We start from the raw sequence: 13,745 nt of genomic DNA on the forward strand, positions 1-13,745 counted from the left end.
AGCGCTCTAGTGCTTAACATCTTAAGCTGTTGTCTGCACGTGGTGGAGGCGGGATAAAGAGCTGATGGACTGAGAGAAAAACCAATAAGAAGGGCCGAACAGCACATAGGCGTGGAGACGCACGGCCGATGGTGAAAAGATGGAGTCATGCGGTTGGCGGGGCGTTTCATGGGCGGGACCAGAGCATTGATGGACAGGAACGACACCCAATAGTAATGGGATCATAGAGCCGACGGGCCGGAAGAGAGGAGGCCGTCCGGTTGCCATGGCTCGTTGCCTTGGTTACGGCTCAGCGTCCTGTCCGCTGTGTACGCGGTGGCTGAGCCCGGGGTGCAGTTATCAGCGTCCCAGCCATGGCCCCCAAGAGGCCGAAGAGCGGCCGCTCCTCTGCGGCGGCCCCCGCAAGCAGCTCCCGGAACTGGGAGGCCGGACTGCTCAGCGCCCCGCTGGACGAGGTAAGCGGGCGAGGGGGGAGGCAGAGCCGAAGAGGGAGACACCACTAGACACAGAGAACGGACTATAGCGCGAGACCGGGACTGTGGCGGCAGGAGGGCCGTAGAGACAGAGAACGGACTATAGCGCGAGACCGGGACTGAGGCTGCAGGAGGGCCGGAGACATAGAGAAGGGACACGAAGGAAACAGCAATCGGATCTAGAAGAGGGTCATGGACACAGAGATAGGACTGAGGGTCACGGTAACAGAGGTAGGACTAAGCCCCTTGATCCTAGGGCCACCAAATGAGCCACAGGCGAGGGGCCGGGGCCACCTGTAGGGCTCAGGAGTTGGGGTGATTGTCTTTGTCATCTGTAGCTGCGAAGTGTCCCAGGTCCATGTGTGATGTGCTGCTCCAGTCCATGCTTTACCTTTGAGTTCTGGAACTTGTAGTCCTGTTTTATACTGGGAGAAACAAAACTACAACTCCCATAATTCCAATAAAAACCCTGGACTTGTGTAGCGCATCACGCGTGGACCTGGGGAAACTTGGCAGGGCTGGTCTCCTCGTTAGTAATGTTAATTGCATACAAAATAATGTTCAAAGTGGATGGGGAGCCAGTAGAGGTCTCTCGTGGGGGCAGGGGGGTGATCTGGGCTCATGTTGGGGAAGTCCCGGATGAGTCTGGCTGCAGAGTTCTGCATGATCTAGAGTCTTCTGAGGAGCTGGGTGGAGATGCCAGCGTAGAGGGTGTTTCCCTACTCGAGGCAGCTTGTGACGGGGCCGTAGTGATGGTATTTCTGGTGTTGGTTGTGATCCATCTGAAAATTCTGTGGAGCATGCAAAGTGTGTGGAAGCAGGAGGAGGTGACGGCGTTGACTTGTTGTTTCATGGTCAGTTGGCTGTTGAGGATGATGCGGACGTTGCTTGTATGATTGGCAGTTGTGAGTGTAGGTCTGAGTTCTGCAGACCACCAGCTGTGGTCCCATGCAGAGGTGTTCTTCCCGAAGATCAATACTTCAGTTTTGTTGGAATTGAGTCGGAAGGAGTTCCCTCTCATCCATTTGGCTGCATTGGTAATGGTGTCACAAAAGTTGGATTTGGTGCTGAAGGGGTCCTCAGTGAGTGAGAGGATCAGTTGAGTGTCATCTGCATATGAGTTTTTGTTGAGTCAGTGGGATCTGATGACGTCATGTAGATGTTGCACAGGGTGGGTCTGAGGGATGATCCTTGTGGTATGCCGCATCTGATGTCTTTGGGTGCGGTGGAGGTGCTCTGTGTGCATCGTGTAAGAAAGGAGGTGATCCCCTTGAGGGTGTCTTGCTGTATGTCTGTGTTGTAGAGTCTGTTGATGAGGGTGTTGCGGGAGTCTCTGCAGCCGCAGTTTCTCCATGGTTGAGGAGTATTCTGATGTAGTTTTTGGCGGCCATCAGCGCAGTTTCAGTGGTAATCTACTTCTGGTAGGAGGTTCGGTCATGCTCCAGCACTGTGGACTCACTGATTAATATGCTTTTCCCACTGAGAGAGTAACCCCACTCTCCATAATCTACTCATGATAGGAGCTCTGGCCATGCTCCAGCACTGCTGACGCGCTGAACAGAGTACTATAGAATGATATGGTTCCTCTAATGAGAGAGTAACCCTACTCTCCATAATCTACTCAGGGTAGGAGCACCGGCCGTGCTTCACTACTTCAGACTCCCTGAACAGAGTATTCTAGAAGGATATGGTTCCTCCGCATGGAGAGTAGCACACTCTCCATAATCTACTCAGGTTAGGAGCATCGACCAACATCGGCTGAGCAGAGTAGTATAGAAGGATACACTACCTGCACTGGGAGAGTAACTCCACTCACCATAATCTACTTGAGGTAGGCGCATCGGCTGTGCTTCACTACTGCAGACTCATTGAATGGTGTACTATAGAAGGATACACTTCCTCCACTCCTCCACTGGGAAAGTAACCCCACTCGCAAAATTCTACTCAGGATAGGAGCACTGGCCATTCTCTAGTTTTGCAGACTCCCTGAACTGAGTATTATAGAAGGATATGCTTCCTCCACCAGGAGAGTAATCACATTCACCATAATCTACTTGAGGTAGGAGCTCCAGCCGTGCTGCAGTACTGCAGACTCGCTGAACGGAGTATTATAAAAGGATATGCTTCATTCACTTGGAGAGTAACCCCACTCACCATAATCTGCTTGAGGTAGGCGCTCCGGCCGTGCTTCAGTACTGCAAATTCACTGAGCGGAATACTATAGAAGGATATGCTTCCTTCAGTGGGAGAGTAACCCCACTCTCCATAATCTACTTGTGGTAGGAGCATCAGCTGTGCTCCAGGACTGCAGACTCGCTGAACGGATTTCTATAGAAGGATATGCTTCCTCCACTTAGAGAGTAGCCCTACTCTCCATAATCTACTCGTGGTAGGAGCATTGGCTGTGCTCCAGTACTGCAGACTCACTGAACTGAGTACTATAGAATGATATGCTTCCTCCACTGGGAGAGTAACCACACTCCATAATCTACACGTGGTAGGAGCACCAGCGGTGCTCCAGTACTGCAGACTTGCTGAAAGAATTTCTATAGAAGGATATGCTTCCTCCACTGGGAGAGTAAACCTAATCACCATAATCTACTCGTGGTAAGAGCTCTGGCTGTGCTCCAATACTGTAGACATACTGAACAGGTGCTGTAGTAGGATATAATTCCCACTCTGGGAAAGTAAACCTATTTCTATAACCTATCCATGGTAGGGGCAGCAGACGTACTCTAGTACTGCAGACTAATTTGGTGAAGGACTAACATCTGTTTCACTTTCTGTGCTACTCCTTTTAGGCACCAACTGACATTTTTTGGGTGGACATACCCAACACGTAGCTCTTGGGCAGGCATTCCTGCTCTCCAAGACAACTCAGACCTCTCGGGTGGGCATACCTGGTCACAAAGATAACACAGACCTCTCGGGTAGGCATGTCTGCTCTCAGAGACAACACAGACCTCTTGGGGAGGCATGTCTGCTCTCAGAGACAACACAGACCTCTTGGGGAGGCATGCCTGCTCTCAGAGATGCATGCTTGCTCTCCGAGACAATGCAGACCTCTCGGGTGGGCATGCCTGCTCTCAGAGACAACACAGACGTCTCAGGTAGGGTTGCAGCTCTCAGAGACAGCACAGAGCTCTCTGTAGGCATGGCTGTGCTCAGAGACAGCACAGACTCCTCAGATAGGCATATTTGATCACCAAGCGAACACAGACCTCTCGGGTCGTACGCCTGCTCTCAGAGACAACACAGACCTCTCGGTAGGTGTACCTGGTGTAGGAGACTGGCCTGGTTTGCAGTGGGGATCCAAGGTACTTACACCATATACCAGGTCCAGTTATCCCTTATTAGTGAAATGTAGTCAGTGCCTAGAAGCCAGGCTGTCTAGAGGTAGCTGTAGGCAGAGCAGCCAAGGCTGAATTAGGAGACATGCAAAGCTCTTGCAGTACCATTTTAGTCACACAGTACTTACACACATGAAAGAAAATACTCAGTATTACAAAAATAAAGGCACTTTATTTCAGTCACACAATGCCAAAAAATACTTTGCAGGCTATACTCTCTTAAGAGGTAAGTAAATCACACAATATATACACTTGTAACCAGGAACAGGTAAGTACACAGTAGGAAAATAGTGAAAATCACAATTGGTTGCAATGGGCCTAGGGGGAACACAAACCATATACTAAAATAGTGGAATGCAAAAGTCTGTTTCCCACCTAAGCAAGTGTAGTGTGTAGAGGGACGCTGGGAGTGTAAGAAAACACCAAAGGTAAGTAATGTACCGCACCCAGAGCCCAGAAAATCAGGACTAAAACACAGCAAGTTTCCTAAAACACACTTGAACTCGTGATAGAAGATAATGCAAGAACCAGAAGATGCTGAAAAACACCAATGATGGATTCCTGTACCTGAAAACCTGTGGTAGAAGGGGACCAAGTCCAAGAAGCACTGAAGAGTCCAGGGAGAATAGGAGCCCCTGCTAACCCAGATGAATGTACAAAAGAAGAACCACCAGTGAAAATAGAAAGTCAGTATTGCACCAACGAAGACAGATGTGAGTTCCTGTTGGTGCAGAAGTTGTCCCACGCCGGATGGATAAATGCAGTCTGGTTTGCGTCGCTGGATTCCACCAACAAGGCTTGGCACACCCAAAGCTCGCGGTTAGCGGAAAAGGGCGCTGTCCGGGACCAGGAGGGACCTGGTGGCCTCTACCCAGGATGGGGAGACAGAGAGGGCTCTCAGCAACTTAAAGAACCCTCAGAAAACCAGGCAGCGTGCACAGGAGTCCCACAACACGGGGACAAAGAAGGTGCAAATGGGGCCCATGCAGCACGACACAAAGGATTCCCTTGCCACGGGAGAACCACTTACGAAGCTGTGGATCGCAGGATGGAGTGCTGAGGGTGTAAGCTGTGCTGTGCACGAAGAACTTTTTGGAAGGTCTTACACAAACAAGCCTTGTTAACTGCAAGTCACGCGGTGCACGGGGGTACTGTCTTGCGTGGGAAAGCATGTCCTTACCTCCACCAAATTTGAACAGCTGGACAGTGGGACTGCCGGAGTCACTTTAGTCAACCACCCATGTTTCTGGATCCACGCCTGTCATCTGGAGACGGGGGTCCAAGCCACCGGTCATCGCTGCAGAGAAGTGCCTGCTGAAGCAGGGAAGTGACTCAGTCACTCCACAGGAGATTCCTTCGGTTGTTCTGGTGCAGGATGAAGACAGGCAGTCCTCAAAGGATGCACGACCTGGAAACTGTTGCAGTTGCTGGCAGGAGCAGAAGATACAATGTTGCAGAAGTCGTCTTAGCTTTTTTGTTGCAGTTTTGCAGAGTTCCTGGAGCAGTCAGCGGTTGATCCGTCAGTAGGAGATGAAGTAAAGGATGCAGAGGATTCCTGCTGGAGTCTTGCAATCCGAATCTGAAGAAACACCCATAGTAGAGACCCTAAATAGCCCTGACAGGGAATTGGTCACCTAACCAGATAAGCACCTATCAGGAGGGGTCTCTGACGTCACCTGCTGGCACTGGCCACTCAGATGCCCCCAGAGTGCCCCACCAACTTGGAATCCAAGATGGCAAAACACAGGGACCCTCTGGAGGAGCTCTGAGCACCACCCCTGGGGTGGTGATTGACAGGGGAGTGGTCACTCCCCATTCCTTTGTCCAGTTTCGCGCCAGAGCAGGGACTGGGGGTCCCTGAACTGGTGGAGATTGGATAATGCAAGGAGCGCACCATCTGTGCCCTTCAAATCATTTCCAGAGGCTTGGAGAGGCTACCCCTCCCAAGCACGTAACACCTATTTCCAAATGGAGAGGGTGTAACACCCCTCTCCCAATGGAAATCCTTTGTTCTGGCTTCCTGGGCTTCAGCTGCTCAAGCAACAGGAGTGCAGAAACCTGTCTGTGAGGTGACAGCAGCTGGGGCTGCCTGGAAAACCTCAAAAGGCTGTAATGGCAATACTGGGGGTCCTCTAAGGAGCCCCAGAGTGCATGGAATCATACAACCAATGCTTGCAAAAGCCTTGGGGTATGATTCCAGCATGTTTGATACCAGCATGCCTATGTTCGGAGTTACCATTATTTAGCTGTACATAGGTAGTGACCTATGTCCAGTACACACATAAAGTGGCATCCCCTCACTCACAAAGTCCAGGAAAATGGTCCTGGAGGTCATGGGGGCACCTCTGCTAGTGCAAGAGTGTCCTCACACGCAGGTACTCTGCCCCCTGCATTCAGGGCTGGAAGGCCTGCAAAAGGGGTGACTTATAAGTGACCTGGTGCAGTGTATATGGCAGTGAAAGGGTGCATGCACCTTTTCACGTAGGCTGCAATGGCAGTCCTGCGGAAGCCTTTGCATGGGCTCCCTATGGGTGGCAAAAGAAATGCTGCAGCCCATAGGGATCCCCTGGAACCCCAGTGCCCTGGGTACCTAGGTACCATATGCTAGGGACTTATAAGGGGGCACCAGTATGCCAATTTTGGGTGAAATACTGGGTTGCTGGTATGCAGTGACAAACTTTAGAGGAGAGAGAGCATAATCACTGGGGTCCTGGTTAGCAGGATCCCAGTGAACATAGCAAAACCCAGGGACACTCTGGAGGAGCTCTGGGCACCACTCCTGGGGTAGTGATGGACAAAGGAGTGGTGACTCCCCTTTCCTTTGTCCAGTTTCGTGCCAGAACAGGAACTGGGGATCCCTGAGCAGACTGGATTATGCAAGGAGGACACCATCTGTGCCCTTCAAAGCATTTCCAGAGGCTATGGGAGGATACCCCTCCCAATCAATCAATCAAGGAATTTGTAAAGCTCACTATTCACCCGTGAGGGTCTCAAGGCATTAAGGTGGGTGTTGGGGGAAGGGAGAGGTGCTGCTACTGCTCAAACAACTAAGTCTTGAGAAGTCTCCTAAAAGTAAGGAGGTCCTTAGTTTGACGCAGGTGGGTGGGAAGAGTGTTCCACTTCTTGGCGGCGAGGTGCGAGAATGATCTGCCACCAGATGTAGTTCTGCAGATGCGTGGGACGGTTGTGAGGGCGAGGGCGGTGGAGCGGAGCTGTCGGGGTGTGGAAGGAGAGACGTCTGTTGAGGTATTCTGGTCTGGTGTTGTACAGTGCTTTGTGAGCATGGGTGAGGAGTTTGAAGGTGATTCTCTTGTTGATGGGAAGCCAGCGCAGGTCTCTCAGGTGGCCTGTGATGTGGCAGTGGTGGGGGATGTCCAGGATGAGGCATGCAGAGGCGTTCATGGATGTGTTGCAGCCTTTTCTGGAGTTTGGCCGTCATTCCTGCGTAGAGGGCATTGCCGTAGTGCAGTTTGCTGCTTACGAGGGCTTGGGTGACTGTTGTTCGGTTTTCCGTTGGGATCCATTTGTAGATCTTTCGAAGCATGTGGAGGGTGTTGAAGCAGGAGGAGGAGATTGCGTTGACTTGCTGAGTCATGGATAGTGAGGAGTCCAGGATGAATCCTAGGTTGCATGCGTGGTCGTTGGGAGTTGGAGCGTATCCGCATGTGGCAGGCCACCAGGAGTCACCCCATGCGGAGGGGATGGAGCCGAAGATGAGGACCTCAGTCTTGTCGGAATTGAGTTTGAGGCACCTGTTCTTCATCCATTTGGCAATGGCCTTCATTCCTTCGTGGAGTTTGGTCTTGGCGGAGTCCTTGGTGAGGGAGAGGATCAGCTGTGTGTCGTCGGCGTATGAGATGATGTTGAGGTTGTGAGATCGGGTGATGTTGACGAGCGGAGCCATGTAGACGTTGAAGAGGGTCGGGCTGAGGGACGAACCCTGGGGTGCGCCACAGATGATTTTGGTGGTTTCAGAGCGGAATGGAGGGAGGCGGATTTTCTGAGTTCTGCCGGTGAGAAAGGAGGTGATCCAGTCCAGGGCTCTGTCGTGGATTCTTGCATTGCTGAGGCGTGTGCGTAGGGTGTGGTGGCAGACTATGTTGAACGCGGTTGAGAGGTCGAGGAGGATGAGGGCCGTGGTTTCGCCGTTGTCCAGTATGATGCTGATGTCGTCTGTGGCTGCAATGAGGGCAGTTTCGGTCCTGTGGTTGCTGCGGGATCAGGATTGGGAAGGCTCTAGACTGCTGTTCTCCTTGAGGAAGCGGGTCAGTTGTCTGTAGACAGCCTTCTCAATGACTTTTGTCGGTAAGGGGAGCAGGGAGATAGGCCGGAAGTTCTTGAGGTCCTTTGGGTCTGCCTTGGGTTTTTTCAGGAGGGCGTTGATCTTGGCGTGTTTCCAGCTCTCCAGGAAGGTGGCGGACTCAAAGGAGCTGTCGATGATCTTCCGGAGTTGGGGTGTGATTACAGAGCTGGCTTTGTTGAGGATGTGGTGAGGGCAGGGGTCGGTTGATGAGCCGGAGTGGATGGTGTTCATGATTTTGATGGTGTAGTTGTCGTTGACGGGGGTCCAGGAGAGCAGGAGGCCGGTCGGTGATGAGTCTGTGGTGTTGGTGGTTGCCGGGGGGGGGGGGGGGTGTCTGAGTGCTGAAGCTGTCGTGGATGAAGTAGGAGGCTAGGGAGTCGCAGAGGTGTTGTTATGCCACGATGTCATAGGGGTTGGAGAGTTCCTTCACGATGTTGAAGAGCCCATGTCTGTAACACCTATTTCCAAAGGGAGAGGGTGTAGCACCCCTCTCCTAAAGGAAATGCATTGTTCTGTCTTCATGGGATTGAGCTGCTCAAGCCCCAGGAGGGCAGAAGCCTGTCTGTGAGGTGGCAGCAGCTGGGGCTGCAGTGAAAACCTCAGAAGACTGGTATGGCAGTACCTGGGGTCCATGGGGGAGCCCCCAGAGTACATGGGATTGTGCAACCAATAGTGGAATCAGTATTGGGGTGCAATTCCCAGTTTTAGACACCTTACTTGGCCATATTCAGAGTTACCATTATGAAGCTGTGCATAGCTATTGACCTATGTACAGTGCACACTTAAATTGGCGTCCCCACACTCACGAAGTCCGGGAAAATGGGCCTGGACAACGTGCGGGCACCTCTGCTAGTGCAGGGGTTCACTCACACATGGGTACTTTGCACCCAGCCTTCGGGGTTGGAAGACCTGACATATAGGTGACATATAAGTGACCAGGTGCAGGGAAAATGGCTGTGAAATAGTGCATGCATTATTTCACACAGGCTGCAATGGCGGTCCTGAAGAAGCATTTGCATGGACTCCTTATGGGTGGCAAAAGGAATGCTGCAGCCCAGACCAGGTCACTGAGACATCACAGACCTCTCAGGCAGGCATACCTGGTCACTGAGTCAACACAGACCCCTTGGGTAGTCACGTCTGCACTTAAATACAACCCAGGCCCCTTGAATAATGTGTGTTATTCGGGGTTTCATGTTTCATGGAGTCCCTCTGAAGATGTCTTCATTTTCTCGACCACAGATATGGCTCACAGAAGTAGCCAGTGAACATTTCTGTATAAAGGTAGAAACCCGCACTAACAATGGACATTCACCGCTCCCCCTTGTCTCCTGGTGGGGCGGGTGATGCAGAGGAGGGAACCTGAAGAAGTATCAGTCTGAAGAAATGGAAGGGTTTATTCAAATGTATATGGAAGGGTTTATTCAAACGTATATGGAAGGGTTTATTCAAATGTATATGGAAGGGTTTATTCAAACGTATATGGAAGGGTTTATTCAAATGTATATGGAAGGGTTTATTCAAATGTATATGGAAGGGTTTATTCAAACGTATATGGAAGGGTTTATTCAAATGTATATGGAAGGGTTTATTCAAATGTATATGGAAGGGTTTATTCAAACGTATATGGAAGGGTTTATTCAAATGTTTATGGAAGGGTTCATTTAAATGTATATGGAAGGGTGTATTCAAGGAAGGGTTTATTTAAGTGTATATGGAAGGGTTTATTTAAATGTTTATGGAAGGGTTCATTTAAATGTATATGGAAGGGTTTAATTAAATGTTTATGGAAGGGTTTATTCAAGGAAGGGTTTATTTCAATGTATATGGAAGGGTTTATTTAAATGTTTATGGAAGGGTTCATTTCAATGTATATGGAAGGGTTTAATTAAATGTTTATGGAAGGGTTTATTCAAGGAAGGGTTTATTTCAATGTATATGGAAGGGTTTATTTAAATGTTTATGGAAGGGTTCATTTCAATGTATATGGAAGGGTTCATTTAAATGTATATGGAAGGGTTTATTCAAGGAAGGGTTCATTTCAGTGTATATGGAAGGGTTTATTTAAATGTACATGGAAAGGTTTATTTAAATGTACATGGAAAGGTTTATTTAAATGTATATGGAAGGGTTTATTCAAATGTATATGGAAGGGTTTATTCAAATGTATATGGAGGGGTTTATTCAAATGTATATGGAAGGGTTTATTCAAATGTATATGGAGGGGTTTATTCAAATGTATATGGAAGGGTTTATTCAAATGTATATGGAAGGGTTTATTTAAATGTATATGGAAGGGTTCATTTCAATGTATATGGAAGGTTTATTTAAATGCATTTCTCCCCCTCCCATCAGACCCTGCCTGTGTCTTTGGCGTGGGGATGTCTGGTTTGACTGGTGCCATGTGCTCCTGGCGAGGCCCGGGCGCAGCGCCTGACACTGGTCCGCTGGGCTTCAAGTAGCTTCTAATGTCCTCTGACTGCTTCTGCAGCCCCCAGGGTGGTCTCCATTACCATCTACACCTCACGCGACCCGTCCCGTCGCTTGAGGGTGTGTTTACAAGTCGGGCTGTGAACTGAAGCCGATGGCCCCTGAGCCACAATCCTGGGAGCTCCAGTTCATCAGACAAACACCCAGAGAGGGCCCATTTATGCAGCAGGACCCTGCCTGGTGCTCCTGGAGACAGGGGTCTCCCCCAAGGGGCCCACCAGCTGGACCACTTGGTTGCTGGCCCTGGCCCTCCCTCTACAACCACCTCCTTCCGAGTTTAGCCTTCCATTGAACATACGTTTTCACTTTTGATATAAAATGGTTCCGACTTTTCTGAACCCTTTATTCTGGTTTCGGATAGAGGAGCCCCGTTTCTTTCTTCGCAAGCCAAGCGATCGCAGAGTTATTTTCTGCTTTTTGAGTCCTCTGGGGCCGGCATTCCTGCGAAGCGAGGCTTCTTGGCAGAGGTTCATGTCATGTCGAGTGCTTTCTGATTGCCGCCTGCAGGCTTTTTCACGACAGATGAAACATTTAGTTCTTGGCTGAGGCAGAGAGCCAAATCTTTCCGTGTCAACCGGCCACGTTAATCCGACCTCAGACGTTCTTGTGTCTTATTCGCCTTTGAATATCACAGACATTATTATTGTTATGGGTTAATCCGACTTCGGAGTTTGTTGTATGTTCCTCACCTTTTGAATATTGCAGTCATCGTTGCTATGGTTTAATCCAACTTCGGAGTTGATTCTTTGAACATCGGCATACATCATCCTCCGCATGCTCCGCAGAATCTTCAGATGGATCCCAGCCAACACCAGGAAAACCATCACCCAGGCCCTCGTCACCAGCCGCCTCGACTACGGCAGCGCTCTCTATGACGGAATATCTTCCCAGCTCATAAAGAGACTCCAGACAGTAGAGAACACTGCCGCTAGATTCATCTTAGATCTTCCCAGGTACCCCCACATCACCCCCACCTCAGAAACCTCCACTGGCTCCCCGTCCAGAAGAGATGTCATTTCAAGCTTGTCACGCACGCCTACAAAGCCCTACATGATCAAGGATCGGACTGCATCAACCACTGTTTACACTTCCACCAACCCACCAGACACCTGCGCTCTTCCTCTCTGGCCCTCACACACACCCAGAATCTGGCGCAGCCACCAGCTGGCCTGGTTTGTATACCAGGTCCAGTTATCCCTTATTAGTGTAGGTAGTCAGTGTCTAGAAGCCAGGCTCTCTAGGGTTAGTGTGGATGAGGAGCCAAGGCCTAACTAGAGGACATGCAAAGCTCCTGCAATACCACTGTAGTCACACAGTACTCACACACATGAAAGACAAAACTCAGTGTTACCAAAAATAAAGGTACTTTATTTTGGTGACACAACTTCCAAAAATACCATAGAGACTATACTCCCTTAGGAGGTAAGTAATATACACATTATATACACTAGTATGAAGAAATAGCTGTAAACACAGTTAAAAAATAGTGCAAATAGTGAAAATCACAATAGTTAGAAATAGGCCTAGGGGGAACATAAACCTTATTCTAAGAAAGTGTAATGCGAAAGTCAGTTTCCCACCTAGGCAAGTGTAGTGTGTAGAGGGGCACAGGGAGTATTAGAAAACACCAAAGGTAAGTAATAGAACCCACCCCAGAGCCCAGGAGAGCAGGAGTAAATCACAGTAACTTTCCTAGAATATACAATAACACGAGAAAGAAGATGTTGCAAGAACCAGAAGAGACTGCAAGACACCAATGATGGATTCCTGGACCTGAAGACCCGTGGAAGAAGGAGACCAAGTCCAAGAAGCACAGAAGAGTCCAGGGAGAACAGGCACCCCTGCTAACCCGGATGAAGGTGCAAAAGAAGAACCAATGGTGAAGAACAACAGTCAGTACTGAACCCAAGAAGACGGATGTGGGTTCCTTGTTGATGCAAATGATGTCCCACTTCGGATGGATAATCCACCAACAAGCCTTGGCACATGCAAAGCTCGCCGTTAGCGCAAAATGACGCTGCCAGGGACCAGGAGGGACCTGGTGGTCTCTACCCATGAGGGAGAGTCAGACAGGGCTCTAAGCAACTCGGAGAGCCCTCAGAAGACGAGGCAGCGCGCACAGGAGTCCCACAGCACGGGGACAAAGAAGGTGCGAAAGGAGGCCCGCGCAGCACTATACAAAGGGATCCCACGCCACCGGGGAACCATGCAGGAAGCTGTGGGTCACAGGAAGGAGTGCTGGGGGCCGGAGCTGCACGGTGCACGAAGAAGTTTGTGGAAGGATGCAAACAAGCCTTGGCACTGGCCACTCAGATGCTCCCAGAGTGCCCTGCCAACTTGGTATCCAAGATGGAAAAACCCAGGGACCCTCTGGAGGGGCTCTGGGCACCACACCTGGGGTGGGGATGGACAGGGAAGTGGTCACTCCCCTTTCCTTTGTCCAGTTTTGCTCCAGAGCAGGGACTGGGGGTCCCTGAACCGATGTATACTGGATTATGCAAGGAGGGCACCAAGCCTGTAATACCTATTTCCAAAGGGAGAGGGTGTTACCCCCCTCTCCCAAAGGATATCCTTTGTTCCAGTGCTTTAAATGGGCCGGTACTCACCGGTACTGAGTACCGGCACTTTTTTATTTTGAGAGGGAGAGTACCGGCGCATCTCAGGAAAAACGTAATACTTTTAATTGGATAGTACCGGCACTTCTCAGAAACAAGCAGGTACTCTATTACAGAGTACCTGCACTTCTATTTTTCCATTTAAAGCACTGCTTTGTTCTACCTTCCTGGGCTTGAGCTGCTCAAGCAACAGGAGAGCAGAAACTTGTCTGTGAGGTGGCAGCGGCTGGGGCTGCCTGCAAAAAGCTCAGAAAGCTATAATGGTAATACTGGGGGCCCTCTAAGGAGCCCCCAGAGTGCATGGAATCATACAACCAACACTTGCAAAAGCCTTGGGGTATGATTCCACCATGTTTGATACTAAACATGCCTATGTTCGAAGTTACCATTAGGTAGTGATCTATGTCCAGTACATGCGTATAAAATGGCATCCCTGCACTCTCAGAGTCCAGGGAAATGGTCCTGGAGGTCGTGTGGGCACCTCTGCTAGTGCAAGGGTACCCTTACACACAGG

General features: G+C 50.0%; 1 protein-coding gene across 5 annotated transcripts in view; it reads left to right on the top strand.

Moving 5' to 3' along the window:
* Positions 1-288: 288 nt before the first annotated feature.
* SPAG17 (sperm associated antigen 17) overlaps positions 289-13,745 on the top strand; it is a 720,739-nt gene continuing 707,282 nt past the window's right edge. For 4 of the 5 annotated variants that reach the window (XM_069203004.1, XM_069203006.1, XM_069203008.1 and 1 more), the window contains exon 1: positions 289-455. In XM_069203004.1, the coding sequence (XP_069059105.1) occupies positions 354-455 (102 nt within the window). In that variant the 5' untranslated portion in view covers positions 289-353. The remainder of the gene's footprint in view (positions 456-13,745) is intronic. The other variant, XM_069203007.1, reaches the window with a different exon arrangement.

Source organism: Pleurodeles waltl, chromosome 8 (assembly GCF_031143425.1).
Source record: "Pleurodeles waltl isolate 20211129_DDA chromosome 8, aPleWal1.hap1.20221129, whole genome shotgun sequence".
NCBI classification, from domain to species: Eukaryota; Metazoa; Chordata; class Amphibia; order Caudata; family Salamandridae; genus Pleurodeles; species Pleurodeles waltl.